This window comes from Harpegnathos saltator, unplaced genomic scaffold, assembly GCF_003227715.2.
Source record: "Harpegnathos saltator strain DR-91 unplaced genomic scaffold, Hsal_v8.6 scaffold59, whole genome shotgun sequence".
Lineage (NCBI taxonomy): Eukaryota > Metazoa > Arthropoda > Insecta > Hymenoptera > Formicidae > Harpegnathos > Harpegnathos saltator.
In genome coordinates, this window is record NW_020230415.1 from 517698 (window position 1) to 531909 (window position 14212).

At 35.7% G+C, this 14212-nt stretch overlaps 3 protein-coding genes across 6 annotated transcripts in view; 1 reads left to right on the forward strand and 2 right to left on the reverse strand.

Annotated features, from left to right (window-relative positions):
- Positions 1–21: 21 nt before the first annotated feature.
- LOC105191627 (nucleoplasmin-like protein) lies at positions 22–6166 on the reverse strand. 2 transcript variants are annotated; one of them, XM_011155154.3, is made up of 6 exons: positions 5953–6166; positions 5359–5474; positions 3656–3869; positions 2681–2757; positions 2212–2244; positions 22–1500 (listed from the first exon to the last, which is right to left on the reverse strand). In XM_011155154.3, the coding sequence occupies exons 1-6, from the start codon at positions 5972–5974 to the stop codon at positions 1393–1395; spliced, it is 570 nt and encodes a 189-aa protein (XP_011153456.1). In that variant the 5' UTR covers positions 5975–6166; the 3' UTR covers positions 22–1392. The 2 variants fall into 2 exon arrangements, with proteins under 2 accessions (XP_011153456.1, XP_011153457.1); XM_011155155.3 differs by lacking the exon at positions 2212–2244 and having other exon boundaries at positions 5953–6162.
- Positions 6167–6497: 331 nt separating this feature from the next.
- Positions 6498–9428, forward strand: Sil1 (Sil1 nucleotide exchange factor). Of its 3 annotated transcripts, none has more exons than XM_011155156.3 (4): positions 6498–7058; positions 7652–7938; positions 8203–8468; positions 8553–9428. In XM_011155156.3, exons 1-4 carry the CDS (start codon positions 6944–6946, stop codon positions 9304–9306), a joined length of 1422 nt encoding a protein of 473 aa, XP_011153458.1. In that variant the 5' UTR covers positions 6498–6943; the 3' UTR covers positions 9307–9428. The 3 variants fall into 3 exon arrangements, with proteins under 3 accessions (XP_011153458.1, XP_019700854.1, XP_019700855.1); XM_019845295.2 differs by lacking the exon at positions 6498–7058 and adding an exon at positions 7065–7352; XM_019845296.2 differs by lacking the exon at positions 6498–7058 and adding an exon at positions 7065–7344.
- Positions 9429–12009: 2581 nt separating this feature from the next.
- Zip99C (Zinc transporter Zip99C) overlaps positions 12010–14212 on the reverse strand; it is a 32329-nt gene continuing 30126 nt past the window's right edge. The window contains exons 3-5 of the mRNA XM_011155163.3: positions 13476–13732; positions 12791–13385; positions 12010–12454 (exon numbers count right to left, since the gene is read on the reverse strand). Coding sequence (XP_011153465.1) covers positions 12285–12454; positions 12791–13385; positions 13476–13732 — 1022 coding nt within the window. The 3' untranslated portion in view covers positions 12010–12284. The remainder of the gene's footprint in view (positions 12455–12790; positions 13386–13475; positions 13733–14212) is intronic.

Below are 14212 nucleotides of genomic sequence, written 5' to 3' on the forward strand. Positions count from 1 at the left end.
AATGATCATTTACCCGAGCGATACGGATTAAAAGTTGTGAAATTTTTTATTGTATTGTATATGTACAAAATAGGTGTACAGACTACTAGGTGTACAGACTACTCGATCCATAGGCGCGTCTTTTGCACGCATCGTGTTTCAGTCGTGTACGACACACCGATGTAAAAACATTTCTTTTCACTCGGTACACCTGTAACCTCCATTTCTATTATCTTTCATCAAATGGAATGAATGTTGAGATGATGTACGCGTATGTTTCTTTTTGTATATAATGCTGATATTTTTACAGACATAAGATTTTGGAATAGAGAAACTTTCCGTATGACTAACTATTAATCCTTCCCCCATCTTGTACACATGAAAATAATTAGTTACAAAGGAGTTTTATCACGCCATTTCTTACAGGAGACTATCTTTAAGTCGTGTTTATACGGCTACGTTAGAATAATATATTTTCGCATCTCTGGAAGTGCGTCGATATGAATACCATCTCGGAGAAGACGGAAAGAAAACGCAAAACATGACTGCATATCCGTCCATTAGCTTTCCACTAATTTCACAGTAACAACTGGACCAAAATTGTCCAACCGCTATTTTTATAAAAACTTGTGCTGTCGCACAATTTGTTCACAGTCGCGATGAAATAAAAGATGAACGTTCAGTTTAGAAATAAGAAGCAAGCTATGGACCTTACATTTAAAATGTTTTTCTATATATTTTAATACAATTGGATAATGCTTCTTGTAAATTAACAAGAATTATGGTCGTAAAAATAACATATTTTGCAAAATGACACTCGTAATTATACATTTCCAATATAATTTGATGTATATACTCGTCAAGTTACTGTAATAAATGTAACAAGTCCTGTTTTGGAGAAAAAGCATTAAATTAAAAATATGGCAAAAAAATACTCTTAGACCCATATTCAGAACATGCTTGTAACTATGTTAGCGCGCTGTTAACCAGTGAAATCAATGAAAAGCCACGAAATATGCCTTCTGATTGGTTAACAGCATACTAACATAGTTATAAGCACGTTCTGAATATAGGTCTTATTCTCTATCTGTTAAACAGAATGCAAGTGATATTTCTCAATATAACGTATATCATCTCTTTTTGCGAAAAAATATAATAGTAGGTAGCATTAGTATGTAATAAAGCATTTGCAAAGCAAACATAATTATGTTACAAAAATTTCATTGGTCCAGTTGTGTTTCTAGAAAAGTGGAAGGCAATGTTTGTCATCTGATAATGAAACAATGAATTGAAAAGGGCAGGACCCTTATGAAATGATACTAGATTCGCACAAATGCGGATGATAATGATGGACTTAAGTTTAATATCCTAACTTAAAAGTTTATTGTATTTTCATAATTTTAAGGCTCATATTTATTTTTTCTTGTTCTTGTTAGCCTGATTTTTGTATTTGGCTGCAGTTGTCAATTTGGCGTTCTTCTTTTTAGGTTCATCATCTTCATCGTCCTCATCATCAGGGTCCTGCAAAATATTAAAGATTCAATCATATAGTGAAATATGTAACCATGTCTAATTGATTTTTATACTTGATTGTACTTTTGACTTTTATATTAGATTATAACATCCCAAAATTGCATATAGAACACAATTTGTCAAAGTCTTGAAATAACTACAGGGAGGTCACCTTCTGTATAATTTATGCGTTTATCTCTTTATCAGTATACATTTTAAGAAAAAGAAATATGTATCTGCGAATTTACATTTTATAATTTAAGTATATCAAAATATAAAAGATCTGTAGTTATTAACAATTCCAAATTTTCAAAACTATATCTTGTTTGTATTGTTAAATTAGTATAAATTTCGTGACTTGCGATACTAGAAAGAAATAAAAGTTATATATAAATCAAACGTATTATTTTATAAAAATAGAGGAGGAAACATGATCAATGAAGAATAAAAGTAACTCTTTGCAAAATAAGATAATTTATTATACAAAATCAAAATAACGAATATGGAATAAAAACACAAGTGTACCAAGTACATTTGTGATTTTTCATAAATGAATCATATCCAGTTCATCCCTCCCTTATCAATGCAAAGGTATCTTAAACATAAGATATTGTAGAATTAAGAGTGTTCTTTGTGCAATATTTGTTATATATTTATCTTAACATGATATTAGTCTACGGCTTCATCCAGTTAGACGTGTTTAATGCCATTCTTTTTTACCTCTGCAGAAAGCTTTCGTTTCATTTGCGGAGCCTGAAATCGGTATTTCTAATATGTATAATTTGAAATATTGCTACTGATTTTATTTTTACAATATACACAAGCTAGAGATGTGAATCTCATCATTAGATTCTTTACAGTGAATTCTAATTGAATTATGTAATATTTATATTATATGTGCAGAAAATTATATATATAATAATGCATTATATGTATATGTATATATATATATATATATATAATGCATTTTTCAAAACATTTACAAGATTTCTAGAGATGTTATCTTTGTCGGTAATTTTATGTTAATGTTCAAATACACATCTCATATCATTTCCACATATAATTTCTGCAGTTACCAATTTAACATACATGCACTTTTGTTAATTTTATTACAAAGAAATTTTTTGCCCGTGGCGCATTTATATATATTTGAAATCTTATAACATGTATAATATACCAATTTACATACCTTTTCATCTTCTTCGTCATCGATATTTTCTTCGTCCATATCATCATCTATATCCTCGAACTCTTCGATGTGCGTACCTGAAAATATATCATTATGAAAAGTATCTGAAATAATAATAATATAGTACTTACAAAAAACAGAAACATGGAAGTTTTTCTACACTTAGGAAAATCTCATCTTTTAATGTATCACAACACAATTATGACGTGATATACTACTGTAAATAATGCATCACAAACAGAGAACAAATTAAGATATCACATAATCAGAACATTCACATTTTGCATAAAATAGTCGTACAAAATTAATTGTTATCCCTCTTATCGAAAAATTTTCACATACTTATATTTCATGCATGGCCTTAAAAATTTCTTTGTGTATATGATAACACAAAATTGAACATGCACCATGTACATGCTATAAGCAATGACAAATAATTCATAAGTTTCTAAATTTACATAAAAAGAATCCTAATAAGATAAATACACTTTTAGATAATTTTCTCAATATTTTTCACAAGGGGTCCAGATTCTCTTATATCGCCCTTATTTAACATATTTTTATAAAGATAAATATAGCAATCAAGAACATTAATTTTTTTACACATAAACAGAATCATGTAGCCAGTAATAAATATATATATATATATATATATATATATATATATATATATGTGTGTGTATATATATATGTATAGAAGTCCGACAGGGAAATACGCTCCTAAGATTTAATTTTCAAAAGATACATGTATTCAACATTCTGTATTAAACACTATATGCAAAAAGAAAAAAAAATGCATACCAATAGCACATATATGCTTAATGAAGTATTAGTAAATATAAGTTCAGTAAAGTAACAATAAGTAATAGTAAAACACAATAAAATTACCAATGTTCCACCAACAACATTATCTTTAAACATTAAATACATAAATTGCACAAAGACAGAGGTATTCTCATATATAAAAATACATACCAAGGAGATTATGTCCAACTATATGAACAGGTCCACTGCCATTGACCAATGTAAATGTGACAGGAGGGTCTGGGAAACTAAGATCAAGAATGATTTGCGCTGTTTTTCCCATTTCTAATAGAGCAATTGGTGTTTTGATGGGTCCTTTTAATCCCATCGCTTCAACCTGTAGCACATTGAGCTCTCCAGGTTTGGCTTCTGGTCCCAAGAGCGCCTGCAAAGTTCATGATTAGTAGTAACTATGCAGAAAAAATCAGATACATGCCCAAAAGCACCTGTAAAGTGTGATTAATAGCTGTTATGCAGTAAAAATCAGATAAACATAATAATACAAACAAAATCATTTAAAATTAATATAATTTTTGTATACTCAGAAAGTTATTTAAACGATCAATTCAAAGCAACTGATCCTATTACATTAGAAAAAAAGGAGCTGGTTTTAACTGCAATAATCATATATAAAGAATCGTTCAAGGCAATACAGAATAAAGTGATATATTTAAGCACTTTGCAATTTTTTAGTTTATTGCCAACTGTGAAATTCATGATTTTCATAGCTGAATAAAATATAGCTATATTCTTATTCTTACTAATATTTCATCAAAAGATAGAATATAAAAGTTATAATTATGCAATAAACGGTATGATGTTAAATTATAGATGATTCTTGTAAAATTATATGTTAATAAGTATTTTGATATTCGAGATCTCTCTCGCAATTTGTGTTAAAATCGTATTAAAAAGTCGAATTTACGGCTCGATAAATAAAATATTTAATCGATGAAATGCAGAATTATACAACTTTGTCCTTTCGTGGACGCGATTTATCTCGTGAAATATCCATTACAACCTTCTTCCGTGATATAATAGATCGTGATGTAAGGTGGGGGAAGGGCGAAGCCGTTGTGAAAAATGGCGCCAAGCATCAAACTTTCGCAACGTGTTCGTCAGAAAGACTCGAAATTAACCGGATGTGTTCATTTCATACCACGCTCAAAAAACGATTCGACAAATTGCGGTGCGCAACGGTCGCGCGAGAACAAGTATGCCATTTCGAAGAAAAAAGTAAGTAAAAAATGCTCTACCGTTTGTGCGAACGCGGCTGAAAATGAGCGGCGTTCAACGGTTTTCCTCGAGACGTTGCCGTCGTTCGCGCGCGTGTTCGGATCCGGAAGTCGGAGCAACATACGGGACTTTGTCCAAAAATCACTGAAGCGAGACCTCATGGTATCAAGGGATGAGACAAGAAACGTGATTAATCGGCGATTGAAGTTTCGCGCGCAAACGTCCCCGTGACAAAGACGCGCTGGTCAGAGCCAGAGAGAGAAAGAGAGAGAGAGAGAGAGTGGATCGAGGCAACTTTGAGAATGACGGCAGACACTGACCGAATAGTGCGACGCTCGCAACACAGATGCAGCGGTACGTCTGAAAATCGCCATACCTCGCCGGTGGCTACCTGCCTACCTACCGGTGCGCGGAGTAAATGAACGCGCGGAAAAAAAAATGAAGAAAAACGTTGCAGCATCTACCTATCTACCCACCTCGCTAACAAAAGTCAGACGCGTAAAGCGCCGTCGCTGCTCACCTCGGGTAATGAAAGAATCGCAGGCGGGGAGGACCGTCGACCGTCATGGTCTCTCTCTTTCTCTCTCTCTCTTCCTTCTCCTCCTCCTCGTTGTCGGCGCGAGAAATATCGTACTTACCATTTTGATGATGAGCTTCTGATCGGCGCCCATGTGTTGGTTCGTGCCGTCCAGGTCGTCGTTCTTGTGTTCCGGGTCCCATACCTCGCTGGCGTTCGGTCCCTCTAGAGTGATTCCTGGACACATAAATCACACAATTTATACTCCGGTGTGGTAAATCATCATCGCCGCCGCCGTTGATGGCGATGATGGAGACAACGACGACGATGACGACGATGATGATGATGATGATGATGATGATGATGATGATAATGATGATGACGATGACGACGACGACGACGACGACGACGACGACGACGACGACGACGACGACGACGACGACGACGACGATGATGACGACGACTACGACAACGCATGTATAAAATGCCGAGCGACGCGATCAAGCGGAGTCCGATACACGATACTTGTCGTTACGTGCTTAACAACGCCGGCCTCGGGGACAATGGGGTTCGTTGCAATGGCCGAATGCCGCAGCCGGCGTTTCGACTAGTGCACCCCCGTTCGTTTTCAATGGCCGACGGCACGTAAGTATTCGCGTGCATCTCGAAATAACGGGCGGACGATTATCGTGGCGACGCGACTGATCATATTTACCGTATAGATACTCCTCCGCCATGGCGATCGGTGCAATATTAACGGATTCTCGTTAGCGTGATGTGTTCGGGAGCCGATGGACGTGTGCGTGCCGTACGTAGTGATGGAGAGGCTGGAGAGACGCCGCGCGCGCAACCGATTACTGCGCGAAGGAACAGGAGTCGCACGTGCTGGGCGAACGCGTAGCAAATGAGGCGAATGGCTTTCGCGTAGTCGGCCTTGCGCGCCCAGAGTACGTTCTGTGTGCCGATTGGCCGAGTGTGACTTGCGACGTTGCCGAGGATTTCTCACCGAAGGCGACGAGCGTGGCGCTCGGCGAACCCCCCGAGAATTCTCCGTCGATGATTCGATTGTCGTGGATTCCTACTCGGCGCTTTTAATTACGTGCGACATGACATTCGTCACGTTAGGGAAGAAACCTCAGTGATCGGTCAGAAAATCTCTTTCCGACACGGCAGCCGTGTAAACGTGTCCGTCTTGTTTCTCAGAATCACATACGACAAGCTCGACGAGAATCCGAGGTTTGGAGTTCCTGCGAGCGAGAATTGGAGGATAGAATAATTTCGCGTGGAATTTCGAGGCGAACGGACGAACGAGGCAGCCCATTCGCGTTTTTTTCTCGTATCGATTGTGAATTAAATCTCTGTTAAAAAAAATAATATTCGATTATGGCGCGATTTAAAAGACAATCGCGGCAACATCGCGCAGCCCGATTGGCCGATCGAGCAGCTCTGGTGGCGAACACACGGAACCATCATCGGCACATTGGACCACATTGACGGAATAAATAACGGACGCAACACGTGAATAACGCTCGAGTCTCGTGTAAAATGTCATGTGTAGCGCTATTCTGAGGATCACACGTCGCACATTTTGTTGGTCAATGACGAGCGGCTTGCGCGCGTCTTCGTGAGGGATCCAATCGTGCTCTCGAGAAAAATCGCGCATCATTGTTGCGTCCGCTGTGGCCTTCGGCTACGTGCTAGTCAGAATGCGTGCCGACACGTACATACTGCTGATTTACCTATCGTTCGCGATTTTCGGCGGAGCCGAAAAAAATGAGAGCGCCTTTGTGGCGACGCACGAGTGGCAGACGGTGAAGAAAGGTGAGTTTCGACGGTCGAATTCGTAGTACGACGTGGGACTACTTTACGTCGACGACCGGATCGTCTTTTCGCGTAACACCACGTCAGTCAAATCCGCCGTGTAATCTTCTCGAGATGTATCACGAATATATGCCTCGCCAGTGTTGTCTCCGAGGACGTGTGCGCTCTGCTGCGCGATTTTCCGGAATTGTCCGGATGCGGGGTCGCTTTGTGCGGCAAATAGTGCGAACTCGGTGATCTCGCAGGCCAAGCGTCTCAGTGACGTATGCTCGGGCACGATTACAAGGTGCAATTGTACGCGTTTTTGGGAAATTACGAATTATTCTGAAATTATCATTCTTGGCGCAGCATATAAGTTTTTTTTTCTTAGAATATCAGTGGCAGAACCGGGAGATTTTGCTCTAAATAATTTTTGTGTCAATGTGTTAACAAATATGCAAATTGTTTGTATCTTTGATTCAACTCAATTTTATCACATATATATGTCTATTCGGATAGAATTTCGCATAGAATTAGAGTATTTATGTAAATCAAACATCAACAAATGTGTGCTATAATTACGATTAAGATTTCATAGAAATTTAATTGATCAGGAACCCCTATCCCAAAGGGACTTCATGTGAGACATAATTTTATGACTGGAGTAACAGAAGCTAAATTAATGGACGATGCAGAGGAAGTAAAGGAAGATGATGAAACTGTGAATCGATCAGATTCCAAGTCACTGACTCTACATCCTGATAAATCGGTACTAGAGACTGAAGAAGCAGATTCTGTGGAGGTGAAGAAGAAATCAAAATCTTTGAAATTTCCAATTGATGAATTAAAGGCGAGATTGGAAAAACTCAAGCAAGGAGAAGCGGACATGATAAACACGAATGTAAACATTCTTTATCATTAATATTTAGTGTTCAAGAAGTTTCTAACTATTACGGATAATACAGATTATTGCTGAAATATTCAATTTTTATAATAGCTTCTGGTGTGATGATTATCTGATCTTTAAAAATGTACTTTAAAAACCTACTTGTTTTCAATATGTTGCATCATCTTATACTTGCTTCTATGGTGAAAATTTCGAGCTAATAAGTCTCAAAAGTCCTATGTAAGAACAATATATCTACTGTAATATCTTTTATTTTAGGATGGAGAAACCAGAACCAAAACTGGAAAACACTTTAAACGTTTTTATGAAATTGTAAAAGAGGAGCTTAATGCTCTAAAGATTAATGTTACAAGTGATTCCGAATTATTAAAAAGATTTTTTCAGAAATTTCTCTCTTATAAAAATAGTATCACTGCAGGAACATTAACCAGTGTAGAAATTGAAGAAGTTTTGGATATTTTGAACAATTTAGAATATCTTCTTCATCAAATTGACAACGCTAAAATATTCTCAGACATGGAGGGGTAAGTGTAGTAAATATAATATTTACAACAGAAGGAAAGGAAGAAGCAATTTGATTTCAATATCTGTGTTCTTTTTAATTACAGATTGATCAAGATTATATCACCATGTCTCAATGGAACTAATAATGAGATAAAAGCAGAAGCATTACGGCTTTTAGGAGCAGCTGTCCAATCGAATCCAAAAGTACAAGCTAAAGCATTAGAAAATGATTTTATCCAAAAAGTATTGCACGTTTTATCCACAAGCAGTAAACCTGAAGTAAAGTCCAGATGCCTCTTTGCTCTAAGTGCCTTAATACGTCAGTTCCCTGCTGCTCAGAAAGCTTGGATCGATCATGGTGGTTTACAGCTGCTTGGCAAAATTTTGTATGATGATCAATTGCAGATACAGATGAAAGCAATGAAATTAATTAATGATCTAACAATTGAGAGACAAAATTTACAAGAGATCTATGATGTAGAACAGCGCCAACAGAAAATGAGAGAATATGCCATTACTGATTTTGAACAAAGGTTATTGAGGCATGATTATTGTAAACTTTTGAGCAACTTGATGATCAAGTGTTTCAAGGAGAAGTTATCTGGCAAATTTAGTATAGAAAATAATGATTTTCTTGAAGTAGTTTCCGACAGCATGATTACAGTATCTCCTATTTGTAAAAATGAATTCAAAGAAATTAAGCTTCTGCTCATACCTGTCATAGATAATCTCTTGCATTTATATAAAAATCTGAATATTAAACTCACCGTCGATGAAACCGACGTTTTAAAGAGTTTAATATTGCTGATTGAAAGATTGAAAGTTACTATTTCTGAAACACCTCATGATGAACTGTGAATAGTTTGAGTTTATATCTAAAACAATCAAATATATACGAAAGTTCTCAGAGATTTTAATTCCAGCTTTGTGTTAAAACTGATGTAAAATTATAATCATGCACCAGGTGCAATAATATAGAACTTTCTTGAGTCACATTCATTTGAACTAGCATAAGAAATTTTGCAAGGACAAAAGAAAATATTAACTATATTATAAGAATTTTGGAGTAAAAAAAAAGATACCATATGTGGCAAACGAATAGTTGCGATTCGTAAATTTTAAGAAGAGTTATTATTTAATCGTGAATTTTTATATTTTGTTATTCTAAATATAACAGTACACAATTTTCTCACTGTAAATAACTTATTGCACTTGTACCAATGATTGGATAGTGCATAAATGTTTGTTTCTTACGCCTGAAGTATGGTATACTTTAAATTACGAAATTAAATATTCTATTAAATTATATAATGTTAAATCTACCACAAATTTAACAATTAATAATTTTTTTGTAAGTTTAAGATTTTGAGAATTTTTTTTTACTGACCTATCTTTAACGTTTCGAACGTAGACGGGAATTTTAAAGACCTGACCTAGAACTCTACGTAAAATTCCCCCTCCCTCCAAATGTACCCTGTATATATATATATATATATATGTATGTATGTATATATATATATGTGTGTATGTGTGTGTGTGTGTGTGGTGTGTGTGTATATATGATTACATTTAAAATTCATATTTCTACATGACATTATTTGAAGTAAATGACTGAGAAGTATGTATATAATATTTAAGAGGCATTTGTTTGTGTTTCAATCATGCTTCAATTTAGTGTGAATGTATACCTGTTAAGTTTTTTGTTTAAGAATAATTATTTAATAAATTATTTTTTTTGTACTGTTTGTGTTTCATCTAATGTATTTCATCTGAGGAGAGTCCCTTAATATGTAATATAAGAAAAGTAAGGCACAAATATATATTGCAGAATAGCATATTTTATTTACAAATCATAGCGAGAGAATTAGAAATTACATATGAACAGTTTCACTTATAATCGTAATTCATAGAAAATATTTTTGTAAAAGTTGTTTATTCTCAGTTCTCCGAGTAGAGTTTCTATTTACAGGTGCAAGAAAAGAAGCACTTCCCTGTATCACGCAATCAGAATGAAATATCTTGTTTTTTTCCACTTGTTAAGTACAAGTGTTGCGTTTACTTGCGTAATTTATAAAACATGGACATTGTGTATGACAGATTATCAAAAGTAAATCGCAATAGTCGAGCTTTTTTTGTTAGTTTCACCAATTTTTATAAAAACTGCGACTTATAACAAGGTTTATAAACATTTATGTGTATCATTTAAATATTTAATTGGAAATATCTCTAAATATATAACGAAGTATGAAGTATATTTTAAATATGTGATAATACAAATTTTTCATAATGGTATTCTCACAGATACGTAAATATATCAAAGAGGTTACAGTAGGTATTCAAAATATCTTTTTTGTTTTCGTATCTCAGTTACAATTTTGTTGCAATTGTATTAAATTTTCATCAAAATGATGGGTGTAATTAATATTTTACTGATATGCTGTTAATAAAATTTTCTAAAAGCGTGAATAAAAGGGATATAATTAATTTTATATTTGTTCAAATTTACTTTTTACATCTTACGGTCTATTCAAAAAGTAATCTAATTTCGTGAGACCTTACAAGTGTTTTATCAAATACATTAAAAAGATTACTATGCATATATCTAAATTCGAATTTTATAAAATTTGTACACAAATTTCACATTATCTGTATTTGTTCAATTTGTTTAATCATAAACACAAAATACAACTTTGTTTCCAATTCCGCACAACACATGGAATACTTTTTCACTTTATCATACGATTATTCCTCAACAGAAGATGAATTGAATCTAATTATGATGTACAATTACCATTAGGAACTTAATGTATACATCTTGGTATACTTAATATTTTCGTATGTGCATCATAAATACATGCATATAACGCGTTACACTTTACAGGTTCTTATCGCGATTTTCGCATATCTTTTTATGTATCAAACAAGCAAATAGCATGAACATTGTATACATCTTTCAGATTTCTTCACAACATGATATTTATATGTCAATACTGGTTTTAGATTTATCTTTTAATTAGTATCGCAGCGTCTGGTTATGTGTGCAAAAGAGAATAACCAGATGCATCGATATCGGTGGAAGGTATCGATACTGTCTCAACTATGACGGAAGATGTGCGGTTATTAATGTATAAACTATACGAGATTTATAACAGCATTTCTCGAATTGTCTTGTCAATATTAACGCGATAACATGTGTATAACTAGATCCAACTAATGTACAAATTATATATGTATTATTCTCGTCGAAAGAGCGAATCTTGTTCCGCTGTTATCGTTACTTCAGACTTGAGAAAACAGTCCTCCTTACGTTATCCAAACATGGTTTCTTATCGTGAAACTTGCATCTTTGCGCGAACAAAATTTAATTTCATTGAAATATCATAGAGAGAAGCAAAAGAAATTATAATGATAATCTCAGACTTAGACAGTAAGATATTCCAGTGTTGAAAAATATTTTCAATATAAAACGCTATAAACCTAGATTAAGAAAAATTATATGTATATACACATCATATATATATATATATATATATATATATATATATATATATATATATATATAATGTGTATATACGTACATTATCATCATCGCATACGTGAATTTGGTCAGTCAATTCTCATTGCTATATAACCTTCTCGATAAAATTTTCCCACAATTGAGCAACATATATTATATAACTTTATGGCAACATCCGAGTACTGACATACGCACCGAAAAGTAGAAATGGGACCGGCAAAATTATACTCAATATACGTATATATTAACATAATAACTTTCTACTTAATATAACTAATTTTGGAGATGTGATCAAATATATTAATAGCGTGTATCAGAACTAAACGAACATCAACGCGGCCATTACGGCAACTCCAAAAAGTAGAGCACAGAGTTGTTTTAAAGACTCCATCGGGTTTGTTTCTCTCAATAAATCGGGCAAGATGGTTACCAGGCCGATGTGTATGAATCCTCCTGCAGTTAATGGCAATATCCAATTGGTTTTTTCTTCTGAAAAGAAAAAAGTAAAAAATCAAAATTACTGACAATATCATCTATGGTAGATATACTACACATAATGTATTATATTACAAATCCAAATTGTAAAGATAGAATATTCAATAACAGCGAAGAAGGAAAAGATTCTTAGACATCTTGTAAGAAAAAGTAACTTCTTTCACAGAAAAAAAGCTTTGATTAGCTTCAAAAGAAAGAGAATTTTTACACTTTAAAGAACCGTGATCACTTGTTACTTTCCGCACAGTAGTTGTATAATTTTCTCAGAATCGAATTGAGATGCATGTGAGTTTTCCATTTCCATTTCCAGTTCTTACGGAAATCACTTACCCAGACCACTAGAAAAGAATACAGCAGCTAAAGCACCAACGATACCACCGCCAGCGGTGACTAACTGCGCTCGTGCAGCGCCCCATCTGCTAAATCCGCTGCGCAGTAGAATAGCGAAGTCTCCGACTTCATGAGGTATTTCATGCACCAAAATAGTGAACGTACTGAGGATACCTACACGGAAGGAAATGAGGAACGAACCACCCACAGACAGGCCATGAGTGAAATTGTCGAGAAAGTTCATCAAAAGGTTAAGGTACCCGGGGAAGGACTGAGGATTGAAAAACTTGGCATGAGACAAGTCGGACATGAGCTTGTTCGCCTTGATGATCAGGCGGCCGACCATGTTTTTCGGGAGTGTGGCAGGCTCGTCGGTGCGTAAAAGCGCCGACGTGAAGCCGTTGCTCTTCGCCAGTTTCTTCAAGCAGATCTTCGTCTCGTCCATCAACGGCCCGTCATTGGGGCACTTGCTCGCTAATGCCGATTTCATAACGTTCACGTCTTTGTTGAAGCCGTTCTTACGCAACTCTTTCATACCAATCGGTATTTGCACGAATCCATTCTTGTCCGATTGCTTCCGTAGAAAGATCTGCATCTGTCGTAGCGAGAAAAGCGTCTGAATGTTTGGAACAATGCGTAATATACATAAATATACGTCGCTTAGAACATTTTTATTGCATTTTACCTCGTTGTTGTCTCGCAAGTATTCCTTCGCGTAACCGTTCTTCGCGGTCTCAGTGTTCATCAGCGTAATACAGTTATTGTTGTCCATCTCTTTCTCCGGGCTCGTGTCCTGGATCGAGGCTTCATCATCAGTCTGCTGCTCCGTAATGATCGGCGCTTCCTCATTCACAGCTGCGATGATCTTCTCGAAGATAACGAAGAACAGAAAAGCGGACAATATCCACAGACCAGCCGGTGTAGACGCTTCACTGTCCTCGGCTGGAAAGAAAAGTACGCGTCAATAAACATATGGAAAACGTAGTAACAGACGGATCAAGGATACTCTGAGGCAGGATACAAGACGAAGCATTCCGCTCGCTAATGAAATGCCGCCGACGACACAATCGACTTATAATGTATCGTTTCACGACCTCGTTGAACGAAAGATCGATTCATATTCATGCGCGCATAAAATGTGCATTCTTCAATATATCGCGCGTCTCACTCAATGCCGATTACGCAATTTAATATGCACGGGCGCATGAGCGTCCGTAACCCCCCATTCCACGATATCGCCAAACGGAAAACGTGAATGCGTAGGTGGACAATCTGCAATTCGAGGTACTGATCGATTTACACAAAGTAGTGTCATCAGCCTCGCCCGACTAGATCGTCTCGAATTCCTTGTCGCGACAAGGCTAGGAGGACATTTCATTTACGTGGACGCAGCTGGCAATTCAAATCCCACAACTGACGCAC

What these genes read in the sequence shown, in the direction of transcription:
- Sil1 (XM_011155156.3), top strand. Translation starts at nt 6,944, where the DNA reads ATGCGTGCCGACACGTACATACTGCTGATTTACCTATCGTTCGCGATT. An exon ending in GTGGCAGACGGTGAAGAAAG is followed by an intron (nt 7,059 to 7,651) that starts GTGAGTTTCGAC and finishes TTAATTGATCAG; the next exon opens with GAACCCCTATCCCAAAGGGA. An exon ending in CGGACATGATAAACACGAAT is followed by an intron (nt 7,939 to 8,202) that starts GTAAACATTCTT and finishes CTTTTATTTTAG; the next exon opens with GATGGAGAAACCAGAACCAA.
- LOC105191627 (XM_011155154.3), bottom strand. Translation starts at nt 5,974, where the DNA reads ATGGCGGAGGAGTATCTATACG. An exon ending in AGAAGCTCATCATCAAAATG is followed by an intron (nt 3,870 to 5,358) that starts GTAAGTACGATA and finishes TGAACTTTGCAG; the next exon opens with GCGCTCTTGGGACCAGAAGC. An exon ending in AACGAAAGCTTTCTGCAGAG is followed by an intron (nt 1,501 to 2,211) that starts GTAAAAAAGAAT and finishes AATATTTTGCAG; the next exon opens with GACCCTGATGATGAGGACGA.